The sequence below is a fragment of the Sminthopsis crassicaudata genome, chromosome 5 (assembly GCF_048593235.1).
Source record: "Sminthopsis crassicaudata isolate SCR6 chromosome 5, ASM4859323v1, whole genome shotgun sequence".
Taxonomy (NCBI): domain Eukaryota; kingdom Metazoa; phylum Chordata; class Mammalia; order Dasyuromorphia; family Dasyuridae; genus Sminthopsis; species Sminthopsis crassicaudata.
In genome coordinates, this window is record NC_133621.1 from 177,724,745 (window position 1) to 177,737,593 (window position 12,849).

At 34.4% G+C, this 12,849-nt stretch overlaps 1 protein-coding gene across 1 annotated transcript in view; it reads left to right on the forward strand.

Moving 5' to 3' along the window:
- Nucleotides 1-11,489: 11,489 nt before the first annotated feature.
- The window catches only part of GYS2 (glycogen synthase 2), a 57,949-nt gene continuing 56,589 nt past the window's right edge, over nucleotides 11,490-12,849 (forward strand). The window contains exons 1-2 of the mRNA XM_074268862.1: nucleotides 11,490-11,580; nucleotides 12,173-12,411. Of these exons, the coding sequence (XP_074124963.1) occupies nucleotides 12,291-12,411 (121 nt within the window). The 5' untranslated portion in view covers nucleotides 11,490-11,580; nucleotides 12,173-12,290. The remainder of the gene's footprint in view (nucleotides 11,581-12,172; nucleotides 12,412-12,849) is intronic.

Here is a 12,849-nt window from a genome sequence, read left to right on the forward strand (position 1 = left end):
CCATGACAATGAAAAGGGAGACAATGAAATGAGATAGAGAGTGAATTATTGTTTGTTTTCTAGATAGATCAAAATGTAAAATTTTCAATACCTAACACTGACTCCATCGATAAAGTTGTAACAATTTCTGCGCCTTACTTTTTTTGTCAGAAAAGGTCTTAGCTGGGGATTTTAGGAAGCTAGAGGAAGGACAATTGGAAAGACTGACTAAATAAGCACTATATAGCACAAGAGACTATAATTGAATAACTTACTATTTAAATTAATCTTTGCCCCTTTTTATCAAGAATAATTATTTTTCTTTACAGAAACAAGGATTTTTAGTCTCCAATAAGCTTGGTTACTAATTAGGGTTGAGGATGGAGTGATAAGATTTACAATCCCAACTAAAAAAAAATTGTATGGGGATGATTGTACTAATTAGCACAAAGAATCCAAATGAACAGTAATAATTATCCCATTCTAAATGGATTGGGATCATAGAGTCCTATATCTAGCACAACATGACACCACTACTCCCATGTCTAGCTTAGGACCCATATTCTTATCTCTACTGTTTTTGTAATGGTCTAGTTAGTTCTATAGAGAGCAAAAGATGTCTCTGATGATTGCTTACGTCGCACAAATAATTGTATGCAGTAGGAGAAAAATTTTCCCGTTGGTCCTGATCTCAAAAGGTCATTTAGTTTTATTCTTTCAAGATTTCAGACCACTTGATCAGATTCATAGCTACTGTCCTGACATCAGTTAAGATGGAGATCTTCTCTGCCTCAATTCCCATGGTTCTCTCATATGTTAGCCCTACATTCAGGAACTCAGCCCAATAGAAGAATTTTCCGAAAGCTCAGTTCTCTGGGGTCTACCTTTTATCCAGATTAATAGTTATTGAACTTCAGTTATATATAGCTGGCTCATACCCTATGAAGGCATTGGTAAACCTGGCAAGATTGAGTCCCAAAGGAGGCAGATTGAAGTCCTTCATGCCAGCATAGGAGGGAGGGTTTCTTCAAGTTGTAGGATTCAAGACATGGAGAATGTTTCACAATTTCTGATACTGTGAGTCTTTTCTCCCTTCAAGGAGTCTCCATCAAGTTCACTTTGGAGTGTAATATCTTCTGTGGATGGGTCAGCAGCTTGCTATCTGAGTTGGCTCTTTTCAGAATAGGATAATCTCAGCTGAGAGGTCAATTTACTGTTGAGATCATTTTGCTGTACTGATTCTGGTTCTTGCTACTGACTCTTTTTACTGAGAGGTTCTTCAAAGTTAATGAAGTCAATTCCATTTCTGGCTATCCATTCAGGCACCCTAAACCAGCAATTCACATGTATACATAACCCAGCACTTAGATAGAGTAGAAAATCCCTTTGCCCTTACCAGAAGCTCTCAGCAATCTTCATTCTGCCAAGGAAAAGAGCAAGGGATGATCAGTTTGAAGAATTTTATCTGCATTTTCAGTTCCTTTCTAGCACCATCAGTTTTTCTGATTCTTCAGCCAACCAAAAGACTCAGACTCAGTCCACAGTACAATCCATGTTTTTTTTTTTTTGTTTGTTTGTTTGTTTGTTTGTTTTGCAGAAATAGGATTATAGGAAGAAGAGAGCATAGAGCTCTAAAATTTGAAGAAAGTCCAGGGATGATCTAGGCTAACTTTACAGTTAAGTAAACAAGTGTCACATACATCTAAATGTCAGATCTGAGATTCAAATTTAGGTCTCATAACTCCAAATTTAGCAAGAATTTGGTGGAAGGGGCAGCTAGGTGGTACAGTGGATAGAGCACCAGCCCTGAAGTCAGGAAGACCTGGATTCAAATGTGGCCTCAGGCATTTAACACTTCCTAGCTGTGTGACCCTGGGCAACTTAATCCCAATTGTCTAAGGGAAAAAAAGAAAAAGTTGGGTGGATGAATAAACAAGAGAATTTAGTGAAAGCTAGATTTTGCAGTTAAAGAAGTCAAAAATAATGCAAAGATTTTAAGTCTTATTATTTAGAGAATATGATATTGACAGGAATAAGGAAATCAAGAATTCTTCATATACTCAAATTTTTAGCTATCTACAATATGGCATAACCTATCAAATCTCCCCTAAAGGAATTGTACCATAATTTTTCATGAAATTGGATTAATTTATCTCCAAGAGAATATTGGCCCTAAAACTTAAGAAATTGTGACATGAAATTTCAGCAGTTCAATTATACAAATATTTATTATTTAACTATTGTGTTTAAAGAATGCTAATAAACCTGAAATAAGAGAATCCTATAATTTATCCAGACAATTATGAAAATTAGAAAAAAGTGAACATGCTTTACATTCCAGCAATAACTGCTGTTTCTTTATGCACATTACTTTGACACCATGAAAGCCGATGAGAACTAAGAGTCATGTGATCCATGTACCACAGAGTGAAAGCTTGAACATTAGTTACCAGAAACATCTGTAAAGTAAAAGCTAAGTAAAGCTATGAAGGATCATGCTTTTTGTAGGTCATAATCACTTCTCTCTTATTAAATTTCTCTAGTAGAAAGATTGCTCACCTACCTTCTCGTTAAACTTTGGCACATAATCTGCATAGCCACTCCTCTAATACCCCACAGATAATGATTGAGATAATGTAGTCTAAATCATGTAACTGGTTTTATTTGTATCATTCCTTACATTGGCAAGGAACAACATATAACAAATAGACATGCAGTTTAATACTCTGTTCAAAGAAGCATTCAAATAATGGCCTTTTTGTCTGTTACTTTCTCTACAATGTATTAAAGTTTGGTTGTAAGGCAATTTAGGAATAGTATCAGCAGGATGACCCTGAATATTGACCACTGCTAAAACCATAGTATATAGAGCTGTAACTTAGAATGAAGTTGTTGTTTGTTTTTGTTTTTTTTTGTACAGTACAAATATTCAAGTCTTCAATTATTTATTTTTACTTAATAGTATTTTAGTTTTCTAACTACATATAAAGATAGTTTTAAACATTCATTTTTGTAAGACTTGATGTTCCAAATTTTTCTCCTTCCCTTCCCTTATCTCTCCCTTTCCCAAGACAGCAATAAATATGATATAGGTTAAACATGTGCACTCCTTTTAAACATTTCCATATTTGTCATATATGCAAGAAAAATCAAACCAAAAGGGAAAAAATCCATAATAAAGAAAAAACAAATAGGTGAAAATACTATGCTTCAATCTATATTCAATCTCCATAGTTCTCTGGATGTGGATGGCATTTTCCATCCCAAGTCTGTTGTCTGGAATGGCCTCACTATGAAGAATTTCAATTTAAATTCATCAACTATTTTTAGAACAGTTGCTATATGCGTAATTCTATAAGAGTCCTATAGCATAAAGGAAAAATTGTCAATTATATAACTCAAATTATCACAATTAGATTATAATATCATAAGCAGTATAATCCCTGTTCCAAAATATATTTTTGCACATTTTAGAAATGGTTACTGTCTTTTTAAGAGCATAGTTTCAGATGGAATATTGAGAAAAAGCAGTTTGTTATGGCTAGATAAGTATTTCCTATTACTTGCAAAACAATTCATTTTCATTTTTTTATGCTTTAAGTAGGTGTACACATTACAAAATATATAAAACATTACACAATATTTAAGGAACAATAAGATTATGATGACATGCAAAAATGAATTCTCCATTGTTCATCTAAAACTACTACCACATCATAAAATCAACAAATTTAGAAGCTAGAGGAATCTCAGAAGTTATTTAATATAACTTGTACCTGAACATGAATTCTCTCTAAAAATGTCAAACAGTGGACATCTGGTTCTTTAAAATCAGACATTTGTGTATTATGATATGGTCTATCCAAGAAGCACCAAATATGCAGCTATCTGGCCACATGGGGCCCGCATTACTCCTCAGTCTGAATCAGATTAAAATGTAATTGAGACATCTTAATAAAATAAATTAATTAAACAGACATATTTAAAAGCTAGTCAAGGATCCTTATTTATGTTTTAGTGGCTCACTTGAGTTTGACACCATTGGTCTCGCCCATATCTCTTCCTCATATCTGAGATAACATGAATCTTGCTATATATAATCCAATCCCTTGATGTACAAGTCTAATAACTGCCCGCTCAAAAATTAGTTTTCCATGATCTTTGTTCTTTTTTATAATTTTCTAGATATAACCCGTTTTGTTTGTTTGTTTGTTTTTTAAGAAAACTAATTGAGAAAATACAGCTGGCATGATTGACAGTTTATGCAGTTTATGGAACTTTTCAAACTTGTAAAACTCTTCTTTATCAAAAGGCGAGTTGTATTTCTGTTCTCTGAGGCCAAGATTAGTCACTGCTCAGAGTTCATCTCCATTTTAGTATTCATTTTTTTTCTTTTGAAATTTTATTGTTTTTGTTTTTATATCACAATCATTTCTAAATAGAAATCTTCTTTCTCCCCTTTCATTAGAACACAAGTAATTTGGTTTTCCTCAAGCTACATAGTTTATATAATTAGCAAGTGTGTTAATATACATCTGGTGATCCCCTTACAAAGAGTGAATACTTTTCTCTGAGTATATCAGAAGGTTGAAACTTCATTAATTTATGAAAAGCTACCTTTTTTTCTTCATGTGAGGCAATCAGGATTAAGTGACTTTATTTATTTATTTTTTCAAGTTTATTAAAGCGTTTTGTTTTCAAAACATGCATAGATAGTTTTCAACATTCACCCTTGCAAAACCTTATGGTTCAATTTTTTTTTTCCTCTCTCCCTTTCTCCTATCCCCTTCCCTAGGGTGAGTAATTCAATATATGCTAAACATGTTCAATTCCTCTATACATATTTCCACAAGTATTATGCTGCACAAGAAAATTCAGATCAAAAAGGAATAAAAAGTGAGAAAGGAAACAAAATAAGCAAATAACAAAAAAGTGAAAATCCTATGTTGTGATCCACACTCAGTCCCCACAGTTCTCTTTCTGTGTACAGACAGCCCTTTCCATCATAAGACCATTGGAACTGTCCTGAATCAACTCACTGTTGAAAAGAGCCACGTCCATCAGAATTGATTATCATATAATCTTGTTGAGTACAATGTACTCTTGTTGAGTACAATGTGCTCGTGATTCTACTCACTTCACTCAGCACCAGTTTGTCTCTCCAGACCTTTATGAAATCATCCTGCTGATCATTTCTTATAGAACAATAATATTTCATAACATTCATATACCATAACTTATTCACCCATTCTATAACTGATGGGCATACACTCAGTTTCCAGTTAATTGCCTCTACAAAAAGAACTGCTACAACATTTTTGCACACGTAGGTTCTTTCCCCCTTTTTGGGATACAGGTCCATGACTCTTTGGGATACAAGCCTAGTAGAGGCACTGCTGAATCAAAGGTTATGCACAGTTTGACAGCTCTTTGGTCATAAATTCCATATTGCTTTCCATAATGGTTGGATCAGTTCACAACTCCACCAATAATGTATTAGTATCCCACTTTTCCCACATCCCTTCATCATTATCTTTCCCTGTCATCTTAGCCAGTCTGAGAAGTGTGTAATGGTACCTCAGATTTGTCCTAATTTGCATTTCTCTGATCAATAGGTAATTTAGAGCATCTTTTCATGACTAGATATGGTTTTAATTTCTTCATCTGAAAATTTATCAGTTGGAGAGTGCTTGTATTCCTATAAATTTAGTCAATTCTCTATATATTTTAAAAATGAAGATTTTTATCAGAACCCTTGAATATAAAATTTTTTTCCCTAGTTATTGCTTCTCTTTTAATTTTGTTGGCATTGGTTTTATTTGTACAAAAACTTTTAAACTTAATTTAATCAAAATTATCCATTCTGCATTCCATAATGAATTCTAGTTCTTCTCTGGCTACAAGTTCCTTCCTTCTCCATAGGTTCGAGAGAGGCTATCCTTTGTTCTTCTAATTTGCTTATAGTATCACTCTTTATATCTACATCATGAATACATTTCTACCATGATCCTCTTAGAGAATTAAGGACAAATAGCAATCTGTGAGTAGTAATGGCTGCCCAACTGTTAGACCTAATTAGCCAGGTCCAGTTGGGCAATACAGTTCTTCCTCCCTCCCTCTTTCCCTTCCTTCTTCCTTCCTTCCTTCCTTCCTTCCTTCCTTCCTTCCTTCCTTCCTTCCTTCCTTCCTTCCTTCCTTCCTTCCTTCCTTCCTTCCTTCCTTCCTTCCTTCCTTCCTTCTTTCCTTCCTTTCCTCCTCATACTCTTACTGCAGGCACTTTGCCCAGAGGAATAAAAATTTTAATTGCTGAAACTTAGCAAGATAAAGCATGATTTCTTATGTTGATGGAGGAAGAAGAGGGAAAAAAGGAATCAAGGAAGGATGGCTGAAAGGAAGGAAGGAAGGAACGAAGTGAAAAGGAATGAAAGGAAGGACAAAGGATAGCCTCTCATCTCTGTGAGAAGGAAGGAACTTATAGCCAAAGAAGAACTAGAATTAATTATGGAATGCAAAATGGCTAAGTTAAAAAGTTTTTCTACAAGTTAAACTTCTTTTTCTTGATCTTTTCATTTCTGCTGTTATAATTATTTTATATATTCTTTTATTTGTTCTGTTCATTTAACTCTTTATCAGTTCATATATATCTTTCCATATGTCTCTCAATTCCTTGCATGCTTCCCCTCCTATAAAATAATATTTCATCCAGTTCATGGTGATTAATTAACAATCATTTTATTAAGTGTTTACTATGAGCAAGTTACTATGCTAAGCTCTTTAAATATAAAGAAAAGTAAAAGCAAGGTCCCTGACCTCCCATTCCAATGAGAGATACAACATGTAAATGACTGTTTATATACAATGTAGACAGGGGAAGGCACTAGAATTAATCTTTTGTATTTATATCACCCACATTTCTTAATGTATCCCTCCCTCCTGTCTTTATCTCCAGCTATCCCTTATAATGAACAATTAAAAAAAAAAAAGGAAAAAGAAAAGTTCAGAAAAAAATATTAGAAAAGTCTGATTTTATATTCCACACCCATAGTTCTCCACTTCTTCAAAGAAGTGGGGTAAAGTGTCTTTTCATATTTCTTATTCAAGGACCAAGGTAGGCCACTGTAATTTCTTTGCACTAAATTTTGATTGTTTCATTGTCATCCTTTCCATTTACATTGTTGTAGCCACAATTTGGATATCATGTTCAAGTTTCTGCTAACTTCTCTATTCACCCATGAGTTCATGCCTTCTTATCTCCTATATTTATTGTCATTTTTATAATGAAGCAATATTCCATCACAAATATGTACCAGAATTTGCTTAATCATTCTCTCATCAGTAAGCATCTTCTTTGTTTTCATATATTTGGCGCTGCCAAAAAAAAAAAAATTAGCAGTTGCTATTAATTTTATGATGAATATGGGGTCAAGGATTTTTTGGATAGTAGCTACTGATTATTGTTAATAATATTACTTTTTTAGGCATAAAGAATGAGATCATAAATAAATTAGAGGAACATAGGATAGTTTACCTCTCAGACTTGTGGGGGAGGAAGGAATTTGTGACTAAGGAGAACTAGAGATCATTATTGATCACAAAATAGAAAATTTTTGATTACATCAAATTAAAAAGCTTTTATGCAAACAAATGCAAACAAGATTAGAAGGGAAGTAACAAATTGGAAAAACATTTTTACAGTTAAAGGTTCTGATAAAGGCCTCATCTCCAAAATATATAGAGAATTAACTCTAATTTATAAGAAATCAAGCCATTCTCCAATTGATAAATGGTCAAAGGATATGAACAGACAATTTTCAGATGATGAAATTGAAACTATTTCCACTCATATGAAAGAGTGTTCCAAATCACTATTGATCAGAGAAATGCAAATTAAGATAACTCTGAGATACCACTACACACCTGTCAGATTGGCTAAGATGACAGGAACAAATAATGATGAATGTTGGAGGGGGATGTGGGAAAACTGAGACACTGATGCATTATTGGTGGAGTTGTGAAAGAATCCAACCATTCTGGAGAGCAATCTGGAATTATGCCCAAAAAGTTATCAAACTGTGCATACCCTTTGATCCAGCAGTGCTACTACTGGGCTTATATCCCAAGGAAATACTAAAGAAGGGAAAGGGAAATGTATTGTCAAAATGTTTGTGGCAGCCCTTTTTGTCGTGGCTAGAAACTGGAAAATGAACGAATGCCCATCAATTGGAGAATGGTTGGGTAAATTATGATATATGAATATTATGGAATATTATTGTTCTGTAAGAAATGACCAGCAGGATGAATACAGAGAGGCTTGGAGAGACTTACATCAACTGATGCTAAGTGAAATGAGCAGAACTAGGGGATCATTATACACTTCAACAATGATACTGTATGAGGATGTATTCTGATGGAAGTGGATATCTTCAACATAGAGAAGAGCTAACCCAATTCCAATTGATCAATGATGGACAGAATCAGCTACACCCAGAAAAGGAATACTGGGAAATGAGTGTAAACTGTTAACATTTTTTGTTTTCTCCCCAGGTTTTTTTACCTTCCAAATCCAATTCTTCCTTTGCAACAACAACAACAACAACAAAATTCGGTTCTGCACATATATATTGTACCTAGGATATACAATAACATAATTTAATATGTATGGGAACTGCCTGCCATCTAGAGGAGGAAGTGGAGAGAAGGAAGGGAAAAATTCGGAACAAAAGGGAGTACAAGGGATAATGTAAAAAATTACCTATGCATGTGTACTGTCAAAAAATGCTATAATTATAAAATTAATTTTTAAAAAATAATATTACTTTTATACTAGGTCCTTTTAGTCTTAATATTGAAAAGGGATATATCTTTGAAAGATTAAATTGAAAATGTTGGAAGTCAGCAAGAGGAAAGTTGCCATTATCTCCAGGTGTTTTGTCTAAATATGAATTCTCTTGAGTCAGGTACCAGCTGGCAGACATTTACAGTATAAAAAATAATTATAAACTTAGTTAAATTTAAAGCATAGATACAAAACATCTTTGGACTCTCAGATAAGTACAATTCATTATATAAAAATGACAAAAATATTTCAGTTAAAAAAAAAAACAAAACAACAACAACAACCAGCTAAGTTGCCTAAACAGGAGACAGAAATTGTTAATATGACAAAAGTTCCAATGCCAAATATATATCAATTGCTACTTCTTTAAATGATCTTTGTAATTTCAATTTCAGTAATGTCCTTTTATTCTTACTTTTAAGATATTTACTTTTGCTTGGGTTGAGTAAAACCATACCCTAATTGCCCCCAATCAGAAATTTTACTTTGTAAAGAACCTGGCTTAAGCTGCATCTCAGTTTCTAATGTTCTTGCTCCTTTCCATTGTTTTTCATGACAGTAACTAACTACAATGAAGTGACTTTCCTCTTCTGAATTGCCAAGGTTCACTGGGGACTCATGACCAAGTCTTGCTCTTTCCTTCCTTGATGCCTCCTCCTGAAGGTATAAGAAGTTTTTGTATGCGTCTTGAGAAAGTTGGGAAATCCTTTTTGCTCTGTACTCATGGGATATCTCCCAAGGTGGCATCATACTTTATTCCTCAATTAATGGCTTTGATTTCTTTTAGAACTCAACAATGAAAATAATGATTCAGTTTTGTTTTTGTTTTTGTTCTAGGGTTTTTTTATATATATATATATATATATATATATATACATATATATATATATATCTTGGTGAAGAAAAGTAACATTCCTATAGCTTCCCCTTCCTCTTGCTGCATAGAGCAGAAGGAGAAAAAGAGAGGGGTACTGATCATAGGCTGAAAGTTAAAGGGTAGAGGAGTGGAGGCAAAAGAGCTTCTCCTTGTAATTAGGGCCCATGGCTAAGTTCACTCACCCTGTTTAATGAAGGTTAGCTGTGAGCACAAGATCACAAGAGATCACATCCCTGCCAGTGATAAGACAGCCAGGACTAAAGATAAGCTAAGATTCTCTTTCCACCTAGAAACAATAGCACATTCTATGGGCTAGGAGATAAAGGTCCACTATTCCTCCTATGTTGGTACAATGAAAAAAGGATTGGTTGTGCAGTTGAAAGACCTACTTCAAATCGTATTCCTGATATTTATTACTCATGTGACTTTGAGCCTGCAAAATGAAGGATTTGAACTAGACGGCCTCTAGGGTCCATTGGCACTAGTTCTAGGATCCTGTGAACATTGTGCTCATCTGTGATCTGTTGACCACTTCTTCTACAAGTGTAATTCTGTAGTACACTCTGTAATAAGTGTACATTCCAAGGAACTAAATTGTTCTATTCTTTTGGTCTATTGTTTAGAGGAGAGCTCAAGTCACACAATACCTAGGACTCCTAAGCTAAAACACCTTCAATATTTTCTCAGAAAGTCTCAGAAAGATTTGAGCTCACAGCATTATTAGAAAAATATTTTATATGTTTATTACTTAGAGCTACTGTGTATGTTTATTTACTTACTGGATTCTGTGTCAGGAACAAAGACTATATGCATAATTTAATCTATGTATCTACATCTGTAAAAGGCCAACACCATTATGTAAGACCATGTTACCAGCACCTGCTTTAATATGACAAGGGAAGTTTCAATCCTTTAGATGCACAAATTTGCAGACTTCTTGGTGTGGGCTATCCTTGGAGGGAAGAAGAGCTGATGGTTTAAAGGTCTTATGTCTCTGAGGAACAGAAAGCATGTAAAACTTACTGAGGATTCCCACATAGTAGTGTTGAGGTTTAAAAGGAGATGCTAAAAGATTGGGGTTGCAGACCAATGTCATGAGATGTCTCAAAAGAATTTGCAGGCTTGAACCCATCTCCAAGTCAAGGGGCAAAGTTTATTATAATTGTTATGCCAATTGAAGCGGGCTAAATTTCAAAAGAATTTAGCAAGAAAGCAAGAGAAAAAAGATAGATTTATTGGACAAAGTTAGATCAGAGCTTTATGTCACTTATTTGCTAATTTTGTGGCTTATAGATAAATTTGAGGGGATGATCTGTTTACTATTGTCTCAGAAACTTGGTTATCACTGATCAACAGATTATCTGTCTGACAATCAGTAATGTTTGTAGGACTATTCTAAGGCCAAAAGACTTTAGAATTGTTGACAGACAGATTGTTAGAACAATAGCACTCGAAGGTTGAGGTATCTCAGAATCACTGATTCTAATGCCAGAAGACTTTAAAATCACTGACAGATTGTTAGAACAGAAACACTCTAAGATTAGGAGACTTCCTTATTGCTGCATTTCCCAGGAAGCTGTACCCCATCACTAAGAAACATATAAACTGCCAGAACCAGCATTAGGCTTACTGCTGGCTAAAGGAAAAAAAAAAAAAGAAGAAGAAAAAAAGATAAAGATGAAACAAAATAAAGTATTCTGCAGTGGGGGAAGTCTTAAGAATTAGGAAGAATGTAAATCTGGCAAGCTGATAGAGACAGAGGAAAAGGAAGAGTGGATTTTCAAAACCGGGAAGCAAAACAAAAACACCCTGAGAAGTGCTAAAAACTCATATCCCTGGGGTTTCTCTCTACTTAACCATGCCAGAAGAAAAGACTGGAACCAAACAGGTTTGGGGCAATTCAGCTGGGTGGTGGCAAAAACATTCAGATCTCTTTATGTCTTCATTCACCTATCAACAGAACTTTGGTGTTGAGGATAATCAAAGCAGTGAGTTGTGAGAAGGTGCTGTGGGGAGGAAAGCTAGTCACTCTTTATCTTGAATATGTCTTCATGCATTTTGCTGTCTGGAAAATATTTGTAAGAACATCACTTCAGTACAGCCAATCCATTAGTTACAGCTTGTTCTGTTTCATTTTGCAAATATGTTTTCATAAAGTGCCTTTCTGTTTGTTAACAAAATTATAACAGTATTCTTTTGGTTTCACTTTGATATTTTGTAAAGGCAGGTAGCTTGGCCAAAAAAGGCAGAACTCTCATCAGAGGATGAACCTATTAGGGTCCACTGAGCAGGAAGGTGCTTACTATGAGTCCTATGTTCATGGGTTTCCCTTATGTTTACTTTAGGTGGCTTAGAGAAATGTGGGGACAATATTTGTTCAGACTAGATCTCCCATAGGTTACCCAGAGGGCAAAGAGGAGCATTTGCCTGGAGCTTTTGAAAAAGCTCATGAGATTTAATTCTGAATTTACTTCTCTAAGGCAAACAATCTCAACGTGGTGTCTAGCAGCAAGCAGCCTGTGCACACATTTCTGAGTGTATCAACCTCTCTGAGAATCTGAGGATTTTAATATTTTATTGAACTTGGTGTAAAGGAAAATGTTGCGAGGAAGATCACTGTCTGTGACCTCCCTGAGTGGGCTGCCTATGTGGGATGTGCAAGAACTTCCAATAGAGGATCTGCTGTTGTTTGAAGTTGCCTGGGAAGTGACCAATAAAGGTTTGTAGTACTTATATATAAAATTTTAAACTAGTTACTTTTGGTGGGAAAAGATTAGAAATTATCACAATAAGAATAAATTTATTGGTGGGCTATCAATAAAAGATTCCAAAGAACTTTGACATTTTGTAGTAAATGTAGTTATTTTGGTAGGCGATAATAATTTAAGTAGATAATTAAATTTAAGGAGTATTGAACACTTAGGAACTAATTTGGAACAGTTCCAAATTCTATTATGTGGTAGCTAAATTCCCATTCATTCTGTTCTAAAAGGGAAAATGTTGATACTTACATTAATATAAAGAAATAATAATTCTCTTCTCATTGATCTGATTACATGAAGAGTATTAAAACAAACAAAAAGAAAATAGGTGTGATAAAGGAGTGATCTATTAATAATCACTGATACCAGTTTCTTTTTGGCTTCCAAAAATAGGA